At 37.6% G+C, this 12,737-nt stretch overlaps 1 protein-coding gene across 3 annotated transcripts in view; it reads right to left on the bottom strand.

The window, feature by feature from the left end:
* PTCH1 (patched 1) overlaps positions 1-12,737 on the bottom strand; it is a 64,488-nt gene that overhangs the window by 30,768 nt on the left and 20,983 nt on the right. For all 3 annotated transcript variants that reach the window (XM_005522740.3, XM_014252354.2, XM_088054488.1), the window contains exons 3-12: positions 9,722-9,911; positions 8,294-8,363; positions 8,090-8,181; positions 6,511-6,709; positions 5,722-5,843; positions 4,306-4,453; positions 3,295-3,426; positions 2,856-3,011; positions 2,146-2,244; positions 550-675 (exon numbers count right to left, since the gene is read on the bottom strand). In XM_005522740.3, coding sequence (XP_005522797.2) covers positions 550-675; positions 2,146-2,244; positions 2,856-3,011; positions 3,295-3,426; positions 4,306-4,453; positions 5,722-5,843; positions 6,511-6,709; positions 8,090-8,181; positions 8,294-8,363; positions 9,722-9,911 — 1,334 coding nt within the window. The remainder of the gene's footprint in view (positions 1-549; positions 676-2,145; positions 2,245-2,855; positions 3,012-3,294; positions 3,427-4,305; positions 4,454-5,721; positions 5,844-6,510; positions 6,710-8,089; positions 8,182-8,293; positions 8,364-9,721; positions 9,912-12,737) is intronic.

The following is a 12,737-nucleotide window of genomic DNA, read 5'->3' as shown; positions in this document are numbered from 1 at the left end:
TCTCTCTAACCATCTGGAACACAAATTCTTGAAGTTTTCTCCAAGTTTGCTAAAATTACCGGGAGTAAGGCAGTAAATGTGCTGCAGTAATTATTAAAATTGCAAATGCATATGGACTGCTGTCATTACACTTACAGTTTTTAAGAGCAGCAAACTAGACAAACATGAATGAAAGGATTAAATTGCTGGTGAGGAACATTACAGTACACACCACACTACAGCCTACTCCTCTTAACTTTAGAACACAGATCCTTCTGGAAACTTGTCTCCTCCTAGTTACATACAGCTTGGGTTTTGTGTTCAGCCCAGCTGTGGTGGGACAGAGTATTCTTTTACCTGCTCACAGGATGTGAGAGACTCTGTGCATGAGAAGAGGGAGCAGGAGAATTGAGGGCTGACAGCAGTTGTTACTGCCCAGGCCTGTGGTGCAGCTGTGGTGAGCACCGTGAACTGCAGCAGCACCAAAACCAGGCTTCAAGCACCACTAACAAGTATCAACACTGCACTTCCACAGCACACAGGAGCTAAGGAAATAGGATATAAACTTACTTGGAGAGAAAATGCTCTTAAAGCAGGAATAGGAATTAAGGCAGCCATAAAGAAAGCAGTAACATTGCTGATAGATGTAAGGGCTACACTTGCTCCTGTTCGCTTCAAACATTCACCTGTTCTGTCCTGCAAAACAAAGTCAAATGAATAAGGTGATGTCCTGCAAATGAAGGGGTCATCCTACAGATACAACACAGTAGCAGTGAAAAATATTACAATTAATACAATTATTCTATTACATATTAAATATTCCATTACAATTAAATGTTCTGAATATAAATTTGCATTTGAGAGTATGTGAGAAAACTATATCCTAAGTTTACTGTTCAGTAGGAACACAGATGAAGCACTCAAGTTTTTTGAGGGTAGAAAACATACTAGAGATGATTCTAGCTCCAGACTAAATGGGTACTGACAACACATCAAATACATCTGCAGTTGACAAGGATTTAATTTTTACCAGTGGAATCACTTGGTGTTCTTGTTTTTCAGACAAAATAAGCATGTATTAAGAGCATAGGGGCATAATCTAGCTACACATCTTGAAAAAATATGTAACAAAACAAACAAAAAGAACATCACCAAGTCTAGGGACTGTCACCCTGAAAATTAAACCTTCTGATAATATTTTCATAGTTTTAGTTACTTTCCCATGAAAGTCCTGTAAACATAAGTTATCACATTCCTTCTAAGAAATGTCTTTTAATGGATGTTTCACATGACCAGTGTGCTTGGGAAGGTGGTAACTTAATTATCCAATCCCTGGTCATTGTTGAGAATCTATAAATACTGGAGTCAGAGAATAAAGTGATGGGGTTTTGTTCTGACACTAACAGTGATTGTGTGAATCAATTTGTGTCCTTTAGGACATAGGGACCTCACACAAGAAATCAAGATAAACCCTTTCCTAACCCAACAAGCTATTATGAAGCAGACCAAGATTATACAAAACAAAATCAGCAAATACACACTAGTTTTAAAGGGATGTACTTTGGATGTGAAACTTTGGACTGAGGCTAAAAAGACTAGTTAAAGTAAAGGATCATAAAAGCGATGACACCTTAGACTTCCTATCAGTTTTATGTTATGCTTTGAAAAGTCATGGTCTATTATAAACTTCAGAAAATAAAAACAAGAGAAAAATACAGAAAATAACTCAATTTTAGGGACATAACAAATATGTAAAGGTAACTGTCTTCCCTCTCTTTTCCCCTTATCTTTTGTGTGTTCTTCTATTAAAATCATTTAATCGTTTCATTGTCAAGATTCCTATTTGAGTTTTTTCCTAAAATTGCATTAACTTTCCCTGAAATTTTTGGCAGAATATGGATTATGGGAGTTAGTTTTTGTGTAACAGTTCATCAAACCTAAGACACTACCAATAAAAAAAAAAAAAAGAAACAAGAATGTGCTCATTCAATGTCCTAGGACCACATGTATTGCTATAATTTCCTATTTTGACAGAAATAAGAATTTCTAGACCCTAGGAAAAGCTATTGAGAAAAAAAGCTCCACTGATTAATTCTGGATATGATTATCTGTTCCTATATGAAACTTTCTGCTTTAGTTTCCCACAAATCTCCATGTTGTCATTACCTCAAACGGAATTCTCTTATTCTGTCCTGTTTCACTAAATGCATGTGCCAGAAGGAAAACATCATCTACACCAACTCCAAGAGCAAGAAAAGGCAAAACCTTGGGGAAGAAACAAAACAAAACCCAAATAGGTTGTGTTATGATCTGACATGCAGCAAGCCATTAAATGGCTAATTAAAACAACTTTTACATTACACTCTACACAAATCCAAGGGTAAAATGAAAATGGAAAGGATTCAATACAGGTATTAACTTTTATTCTGGAATGTAGCTGAGGAACTTAAAATATACTATTTACAGGTACAAATTCTCACCAGAAGTAATTCAAGTTTTGGATATACAAATATATGATAATAATTCAAGTTACATTCAAAATACTTCCAGAATTTGAACATCCTGGTATATTCAGATGTAAAAATAAATCTGCAGCCCCTTAGGTACTTAGGATATCTCCACTTTCCTTGGGACACAGAAAAACTGAACAACACAGAATTATACAGACTATATAATACCTGGGGTTTTTTTTCACTATCACTTGGCAGCATGATAATTTAATTTATCACAGCATAAGCTATGAAACACAACACCGGCACAAGTAAAAATCTAGAGCCAAAATATTTTTTCAGCACTTTATTTCTCAAAGATTCATTTGTGTTCATTCATTAACAGAGTACTTGCAATTTAACAGCAGACTTGAATCTTCTAAATACCTGAGTTGTGGCAGCATTAAAGGAAATGCCAATCAATGAGCACAGGCCCAATCCTGCAGCCACAGAGAGTGCAACCAACAAGACTCCTGCCAGCCCCACAGCACCCTGAGACTTGGCACAGTCCCACCGCAGCATCGTTAAGCAGGCATAGGCAAGCTAAGGAGAGGAGCAGGAAGGGGAATTTGGGGGAAAAAAAAACCAAAATATTAGAATGGATTCTTCTCCAACAGCTGTCTCTCTCACACAATTTTTAATCAGAATAGACATGTCACAGAGGTTACAAAGTGGAACAGGTGAGAAGCCTGAGGTAAAGTTTACAAACTCTAGTTTTAATTTTAAATATTTGCAAAATACTCTGGACTACTAAATGGTAACAATAAAGTACATTTTTAAGCCTTGCTCTACTACCAAAGAAAATGAAATATATTTATTTTATTACCATTAGTAAGTAGCCACTAGCTACTCGGATAGCACTGACATCAGAAAATGACTTCAAGATGTCATCTAGGGTGGTCGTTGTAAAGGAAAGCACCTTCTGAGTAGAGTTTTGTGCAACACTTTGATGAACAACCTATGAAAACAAAAAATAAGACTTTGTGTAAATAAAGACATTTTCTTTTTATTTTAGTCATTTAGTCAAAAGAAGTCATCACCATCTTCTACAGCACATATCTGAAGTCAAATCCTTTTACCTTCATGTTCCTGCTAAAGCCCATGCTCTACACAAACATTACACTGATGCGACACAAGCGTGTTTCATGATTTTCTTCTGGCAAGCTGCTGATTATCAGACAGAATTTGCACCCTCCAGGAAAGCCTACTGCATGCCCAGCTCATTACAAACACTTACCTCAAACCCCTTCCCGTAACTCCACAATGCAGTAGCAGTTTTGCATTTAACCCCAGGCCAGCCATCTCTTTGCCCCTCCCTGCCTGGCCATTTAAAGAGGTCAGAAACAGCACAGTGAAGGGCAGGGTTTGGGACACAGAGGGCAGGCATTGTCACAATGCCTCCCCACCTGGGCTGCTGCTGGGAGAGCAGCCCATGGCTGGCTAATGTCTTCCAGACACCTTTAGAATAACCACACCAACCAAAAGCTTTTAAATTCCAGCTAGCTCTTTGGTTTCTTCTTGGCCCAAACTAAAATTGTCCCAGGCAGCAAAAAGTAAAACCTTCATGGCTTCTCATACAGGAATAACCAAGCAGCTTCTTACTGGGAAAATAAACAAACAAACAAAAAAAAAACAAAAAACAAACAAACAAAAAAAACCCCAAAAACAAAAACAAACTATGAACAAACCCCCAAAAGAATCCTTAAAAATGGGGAGGCATTGACTCAGTTCTGGTTTAAGCATCTTCCTTAAGGAAATACTGTAAAAAACTATGATAGAAGGCAGTGGAACTTAGCAGGACTTTGCAGTATAGTATCCAAGTTATTTTCAATTTTACCTCAACATACATCCTCTGCCAGGCTTCCAGAATTGCTGCTGCCTTGTCCTCGTTCCAGTTGATATGTGAAACATATTCATACCCCTTGAAATGCTCATACATTTGCTTAGGGGTCATTAACTGAAACATGGTTTGCAAAGCCTGGGCACTGTGACATGGAAAGAAGAGAGAAGAAAGAAGCATAAACTGAGCATTTTCAGGAAAATATTTTCATGGTATGAAGTTTCAAATGCAATTCTAACAGGAGCTTTCTTGAGTTCTTGATTTTATAGGGCACGTGTTTGTTTTAAAATTGAACGGAGTATAATCATTCTACTGTGGATCTGTTGCGGCTGTACTTGCTCCATGCAAGTGTTGAGGCTAAAACTGTTTTCACTGAAGTTAGTAAGAGTTTTGACATTATTTTCAGTAGGATTAGTTTCAGGAGAAAAGAATATAACCCTACAAATCTGTTATAAAGGTCATGCTTGATAGGACAGATTGCTGTGAGGAAGCCACAGGAACAGTAATTTCTATGAGGTCCTGTAAATGCTGGCAAAATGTCATTTGAGACCTTGGTCTTTTTTATCCTTTGGAGAGAAGTGGTAGATTAAACTCCTCATGCTTAATAAGCTGTGTGGAATACACAAAGGCAATCCATCCTGAATTTCCACAGTATGCAACTCCATCCAACAATTTCAGAAGCTCTTCTTAACTAGAAGGAACCATTTTCTTTTTAAATAGGAGTGCCTTACTCGGGTCTTTCTTGAGAGATTTATCAATGTATTGTGTGAATGCTAAAAAGGTTAAAAGTTCTCTGGAAAAATTATGCTTCATTTTGTTTAGTATGGCCTGCATTTTTCAGAACAGTAGTTTACACAGTTTTATTCCCCCACTAAAGTCCAGTGTTGTATGTTTTTATCAGTAGTTTAAAACAAAGGGTTTGAGTTTGTTCTACTACTCAAAGCGGTATTAACAACATAGGGACATGAAAACAGACTATTCTCTGTATTGACCCTGAATAAAACATTTAGTAGATATTTTGGAATTTTGAGAGAAGTCAAATGAGTGCGTACATTACTCGCGCTATTTTTCTTCCTTTTTCCTTTGATCATATTCCAAAATGTGATCAAAGGTGTTCAGTGCTTTACACACTGTTCAATGCTTTATATATACATTCTAAACAACAAAGCTGCCAGTAAAATGTTTTCTTTCTGAGTGACATGAACTACCATTCTGAGGTTAGAAGCAGGAAATGATGACACCACCTTAGGTTTAAACAACAACCAAAACATTCTTTTAAATTTTGCTCTCTTGAGACATGTCACCCTAAAGCGAAATTTATAATGCACGTGAAAGGCAATAGTTTACATCATCCTCCTCCTGTGTCCCAAAAAATGAAATTAAAACCGACATTTTCTTTAAATATTTTTTTACCTGACAAGTTTACCAGAACTGTTCTTGACTGTACCACCTATAATCAGCTCCTCCTGCCAATGCATGTATTTCCTTGATAGTCCATAGCATCCACCACTCAAAACAAGGGCTACATCAAGAGGCTAGAAAAGGTTATAAAGAAACAGTTAATATGTTTCATAACTTTAGACAAATTCACACCTCAATTCAGCTCTCAGTTAGAATCATGGATGTTAAAAGACCATCTGGGTAGTCTACTAGGAGAAAGGCATTCAACCAATCAAGTTAAGAAACCACCCAGATGCTTGTCGACCAGATGGCAATTGCTCCAAAGCCTAATGTGACTGATAAAGGAATATATAAATTCAAGGCCCATGATTTCAAATTCATCACAAAAATCAACAAAACTGGCGCTACTTGAGGACAGGCTTTTCTGCATGGCATGGGAGCGCAGCAGCAGCTGTGTTCCTGCAGCTGTATTGTGTGACAATAGCAGTGGCTATTGTCTGTCTGATTCAGCACTGGTTTGCTGAAATGCCACATCACTGCACTGCCACAGCCACAGCTGACAACTGTACTTTCACTCCAAATGCACAGGATTAAGCATTGCATCACACAACAAGGCAAAATATATGACCGTGAGCTAACAGTGGGCAACAGGAGCAGAAAAATTATGTCATACAAGAATACAAACTATATATTGCTTGGAAGAAAATGGTACTTTCTTCTACTTTGTCTGACCTTCCCCCCCAACTTCCCCCACCCCCCAACCTCCCTTGAAAAGACACGCACAAGGACAAGCAAACTCACTTTGGTGGAATTTTTATTGGGAGCTGTGATTGGGCAATCAGGATCAGCAGGATTCAGGCAGGGTCGATCCATATAACCATGACCAACCTCTGCTTTATTCAGCATTTCTTCCCAGCTCTCCACTTGGTAGTTTATTTTCTTTAACTCTTCCAAGAATTCTAAGGGGTCAAAGTTGATCCACTGCAAAGGAGGCTTCCCTCTGTAAGAGCAAGCAGGAGAAAAAGACACATAGAAAAAAGACAAAAGAAGTTGTGAAATAAAAATACTTTAAAATTTATATTTGAACAAATAACTGAGTTATTTTCCGAGTTAAAACTTTTTCTGGTAAGGCTCTTCAATAAAATGTAAGGCATGCTTTAATTAGATTTGTTTATGTACTTTTCTTGCAGCCCAGTTGTAATTTCAACAAAAAAAATTGTCTGTCAAAAAGCTATCTTATAAAACTCGTTAAAAATACTTTCACTTACAAACAAAGCAAAACAAATTATCAAGAACCTAAAAAACAAAAAAGCAGCCAACTGCTGCTTCAAAGAATTAGTGGGGAGGGGAGAGGGACAGAAGAGAGGGAGCTGAGAAAAGAAAGCCTTTCTCATAGTATCAGATTACTTCTTGCTAGTCTAATAATCATCTTGCAAATGTAATCAATCAATATAACTGATCTTTGTTGATCTGTAACAATACTGTGCTCCTTCAAATGCCCTGGCATCTTGACTATCAACCATCAAGCCTTCCTGCTACCATGGCTGTCACCACTATCACTGTCACGTCTCCCACCCCCCACTTCTGAATTTGTGATGTTGACAGACCAGAAAGGCTTTTGACTGCCTTATTCTGTGGTTCAAACCACACTGTATCTGCTTAACCAGGCTTAAGTCATTATTCTGAATCTCCCAACCAGAAAACACAAACCCCCTTATTTCCCCATCTAAAACTGTACACTAAAGGTTAGGAGATGGCCATTGCAAATTGCTTTTGCAGAGACATGCAAACCAGGACAGAAACAATAACTCAAATGCTAACTCTTGCATAATTAACAGAAAATGCCTGCACAGATTAACAATTAACTCTTTAAAGAATTCAGGGCATCTAATATCACACTTGTAAACTGTGAGAAACCACCCATAAAAGATACTATATGGTTTCTTTAACGGTCTCTGAAGCAAAGGATTTGTTCTTTATTCCTCAGGAAGACTTGGGAATTAACCCAAGACATTTTCTTAGGTCTAAAATTCCCAGCCAACCAATGTTTTTGTATTTTATGGAGGGAACAAAAAGCAAAGCATAAAATTCTTAAACTCCAATTCAGAATTTACATTTTAATTTACATGCTAGCAATTCAGGAAAAATAACAGAGGATTTCAATTGAGGTTTACAAATAATCTCATAGAAACAGGTAAATCTCATGTTAAATGAAAAAAAAAAAATCCTTGTGCATTTTTTAGGTAGACACTACACTTCATATTTTATTTTTCTTGTTAAATCAGAATCTGAATAAACAATGGAAATGCAATTGAAAAGTTGTACATAGTTAGACAATTAAAAACAGTCAGACCAGAAAGCTGTAAAAAAGCATCCTTACAATAGATAGGCAGTTCCTGATTGTAGCTTTGCTCCCTCCCAGAAGCAGTCCAAAGGAGTGATAATTAAGCAAGGATAAAGATATTCTATAATCTGTCAAAATGAGAAAAGGAAAGAACACAGTCACACTAGAATATAATTGAAGCAGCACAAGCTGAATCATGAAGATACAGAAACCTTGTAATGAAATGCCTGCTACACATACCTGGTCCATGTAACCTGCTTCTGTGATGAGTTCTCCTGATTTGTAACATAAATGTTCCAATTTCCACTGTCTGTAAGAAATATGAAGGACAAATATTTTCCTCTTGCACAATTACTGAGAAATTATTTTGAAAATGTAATAAACATTTAAAACTGTGACTCATATACACACACTGGCCTCAAGCAGCAAATCATTGAGTAAGGCAAATGTTATAAAAAATAGATACACTAGACCTCACAAAAAAAAAAAAAATGGCACCTTTGTCATTACGAAGTTGACCTTTGTTTCAGTTGTTTTCATATTCTCTGTAAAACTCATTCAAAATAAGGAAGGTGCTTTTGTATGCACAAGCTAGTCAACACATGTTAATGGGACAAAAATCCATCTCATATTTTTGTCAGTCTCAGTTTTATGAGACTGCTTGTGACTTAAGGTATCACTTAGTGACATCAGTAAGAGAAAAACCACCTCCAGCTCAGTGGACTCAAATACAGCTAGCTGACCAAGATATGCAGAAGAAAATAAACCATTCATATTCCTGCCTTGCTATTTCAGCTGTATTACAATTTCTACTACCATGGCTTATAATGACTTAGGGCAGGAGCTGCGTAAAAGATAATTGGAGCCTTAACGGTAGCTCATGGAAGAACTAGCTGGATGTGCTGAAAAGATCTGCTGAAAGACAGGGAGTTTTGTGCCTCACAGGCAGGACTCCTAGGCACATCACTATGTAAGTAGTAACCCTGGAAGAACCACTTTTCAGGGAGACGTCCTAGCCCCGTGCTGGTAACCTTCCTGAGGTGCACTGTTATTATTTTTCTACTGGATAACACACAACTGCCAACCATCAGCAAGGGGCCACAGACACTCTTTAAGGCACACTCTGTTGTCTATATTATTAATTGTCAATATCATATTGTATTATATTATTAAACAGCTCTTATTGTCACCTACTGACATCTCCAACACATCTGCATTTCCCTTTACAGCCAAACTATTGGAAGAACGCTAGCCTGTGGCAATGTTCATAGCCATTATGTAGCTCATTGTGATATTATCAAATTAATTCAACTCTAATATGGAAGAATTTTCAGTGTTATTAATCCTATCCATAAGATTCTATGTTTAAGACCACAGACATCATTCCTTTACCTAAAGAAATGCTGCATGCTGTAGCATGCCTCACATGGGTACTCTCTCAGAATCTCTTCCAACACCACTTACCCTTATCCTACAGTTGTTAAATGCCAATTAATCACTGCTATCATGCCACAGTGTCAAGCTGTCAGAAACGAGTGACATTCAAATCAAAACACAGCTCTAAGGGAAAGGCTCAGAAGTGCTAACCATTTCAAAACACATTGAGGAAAGCATGAGTCCATTTTTCAGCTGCTACATATGATCAAGAAAACTTCATTTTCCCCTCACCTGTTGTACATATAGACATGTACTCTGCTGGCCTGAAGTGCAGAGTCAAGGTGCTGTCTGAGTGCTTCTATTGTTAGTACATTGGCACCATCTTCCTGTGGAGTCTGGATCATGAGCTGGGGGTTGAACATGGCTTCTTCTCCAATCTTCTGCCGTGTGTAATTTAACTCCCGACTCACTCGTCCACCAACTGATGGGTAAATATTAAGCACTTTGTATTAGCCAGTACCTGCTTGTTCTGCATTCTCTTGATGAGCACTCTTCAGTCAGAAAACCCTGTCTGTCTGCAGGGCCTACTCTTTCTCAAACTGATCACACACTGTAACTCTAAGAACAGCTTTCAGTATATCTGAAAAAAGCCTCACATTCCTCATTACAATACCTTTATTGCTACTGTACTGAAACATTGATGCATAGAATGGAGTGTCTGTTTTTTCTACATTATAACCAATATCCCATGTGTAAAAATTAAGAAAGAGGAAGAAAAAAGGAAAAACTTTACCTGGCAGACCCAAAGAAATACCATATTACAATTTCTTACACTTGTATAAACAGTCTGTTCCAAAGCACATTTCAGGATAAATGGCTTTAATTTACACTCTTCTACTAAATAATTTGGCAAAGATAGAAGGCAAATGTTTCTCTTCGTTTATAAAAAAAAAAAAAAAAAAAGAAGAAAGAAAGAAGAAGGGAAAGAGCAAGTGAGCAGAAGTATTTATTTCAGCCTTACATAAAAAAAGAAAAAATGCCAAGTTCATATAAAAGAGATGCAGTTTGAGTGTAGCAGAAAGGTCTGTCTACTGATAATTTACCCCAGCGGCCCAGTACCTGGCTTAACATGCTGTGATGCAGGAGATTGTTCATGTGCAACATCTGTTTCTAAATCCACATGAGTCAAACGGTGTGCTCCACATTAAAACATAGTGGGAAAAAAAGAAAGAAAGAAAAAAAAAAAAAGGAAAGAAAAAAGGCAGAGGGAGACTGTGGAGTCGACAGGCTCTAGAGGGAGCCATACACAATTTGCCTTGCCAGAAAATATTGCATAAGAATGGGAAACTGTCTTCCCTTCTACAAAAACCCCAGTCAGCTAGAGTTCATATACTTTATGTAACCTCCCCTGTAGTCTCTCTAGCCAATGCATGTGGGAGGCAATGTCAATTAATTCAGCCTATTAGCTGAATCAAGACCACATCCAGATGAGGAGGACAAGAATGTAAATCCAAGCTACAGATCTGGTCTAATTTGTTACATTTTTCTCAGTCCTAGTAAGCTTGACACTGGTGATCTGAATTACTGCCAAAGTTTAGCTCTACAACAGTGTGAACAGAAATTAAGCACATATATTTATTTCTTCCTAGGTCATGTAACAGAACTTAACCGGTTGGCAGAGTAGGAGATGAGATTCCCAAGCTCGAACAGGGACATACTTTTTCAATCACTTGGGCCCTCAACCCACCCGTAACACCCCTGGGGCTAAAACGACCACCAGGCAAGAAGCTGGGCCCCTCCATGCATAAAGCTGTCAGAATGAGATCCTCAACAATTAAACCATACAGACATTCTGGCACGAAGCATTGCTTAATTTCTTGTTCAAGAATTCTTTGAAGAAATAAGTGTTTCCACAACACACACAATTTTTTTTCATCCTGTCACATGTGGGATTACCTCCTTTATACCATGGAACAGAGACTTGCACACAGTATGAAAAACAAAACAAAACAAAACAATCAAAGTACAATCTTTTTCCTAGAGTCCCTTTAGAACTTTTTTACATCATTCTTACTATAGCAACAGGACAGGACATACTATCATTTGCATGGTAACAAAAAGCTGTTGCTAATTCTTACCAAGATTCAAACTCTAAAAATATTTTAATTCATCAGCCCCATGTTTATGCTCACTACTGTATTTCCACAATATTCCACCAACCAGTAGTCCTTTATACCCGAATTTTACTTCTTCTTACAGGAATATGGGAAATAAGGGAGCAGAGTTATCCTAATCTGTATGTCTTGTAACCAGACCTTTCCTTCACAACCCTTTACTCTGCAAGTGCTTCAAAGACGAAATGACTCTCTCCCTCTTTTGTCTCTCAATGCCAGTCAAGACAATAAAGCCCCACTGTTATGAGGACTGTGGAGTCTACCATAAACTTCTGCTCCCGGTACTATATTCTCTCCCATTCCACCCACATTTTCCTTTTGAATTTAACCAGAACTTGAACCAACAATTCATACTTCATGCAAGACAAAGGGCATCATTCCTATCTCTGCTGAAAGTGACCAACTGTTTACTATCAACAGAGATGATCGCTTCCTAATCAAGGTCCTGTCAAACCACGTTAACTTCACTGAACAAGGCAGATCTAGCTAATCAAAATTGCATCATACAAGTCAGTCATGAGAACAAAAGCTGATTTCCCTTTCTAACATTTCAACCAGGAGTAGCAAAACCACCCAAGAAGCTGGACACAGATTCCAGAACCCAGCAGCAGATCTGCTTCACATTCTTCGTAAGGCATTACACCATTTAACTATTCCTTTGATGGGTCCATTATCTACTCTTCTTCAGCCAAACATAGTAAGAGTATACTCCGAATATTGCAAATATTTTATACAACACAGCAGTCAGGTAAAAGAGAAAAACAATAACTGTATATTGACAGAATTATCCTCTGCAAAGCCAGGTTATATTAAAACACATGAGCAGACCAGAAGAAAGTGGACACATCAGTAGTCTTTCAACATATTAGAAGTAAAAGAGTGAAAAATGGAAGGAAAAACCAGGAAGTTTTTACCAGTTATGCTTCAATTTATTTCAATTAAAAGTTTGCAAAGGTCACTGGAGGCTGCCATACATATCTTCAACCTACACAATCAGCACAAATAGCTGAACACACATTATTTAAAAAGCAAGCCTCTTTTTGCTTTACTTTTATTTTTTTCCCCCCAGGTTACTAGGAGAGAAACCACTAAAATTGTCATGGAAATGTACCTGAAGCCTCAGGCCTCACTGT

The sequence above is a fragment of the Pseudopodoces humilis genome, chromosome 4 (assembly GCF_049639895.1).
Source record: "Pseudopodoces humilis isolate 2021_Gansu_Grassland_sample_001 chromosome 4, ASM4963989v1, whole genome shotgun sequence".
In the NCBI taxonomy this organism is placed as follows: Eukaryota; Metazoa; Chordata; class Aves; order Passeriformes; family Paridae; genus Pseudopodoces; species Pseudopodoces humilis.
This window is presented reverse-complemented; position numbering and strand designations above follow the sequence as displayed.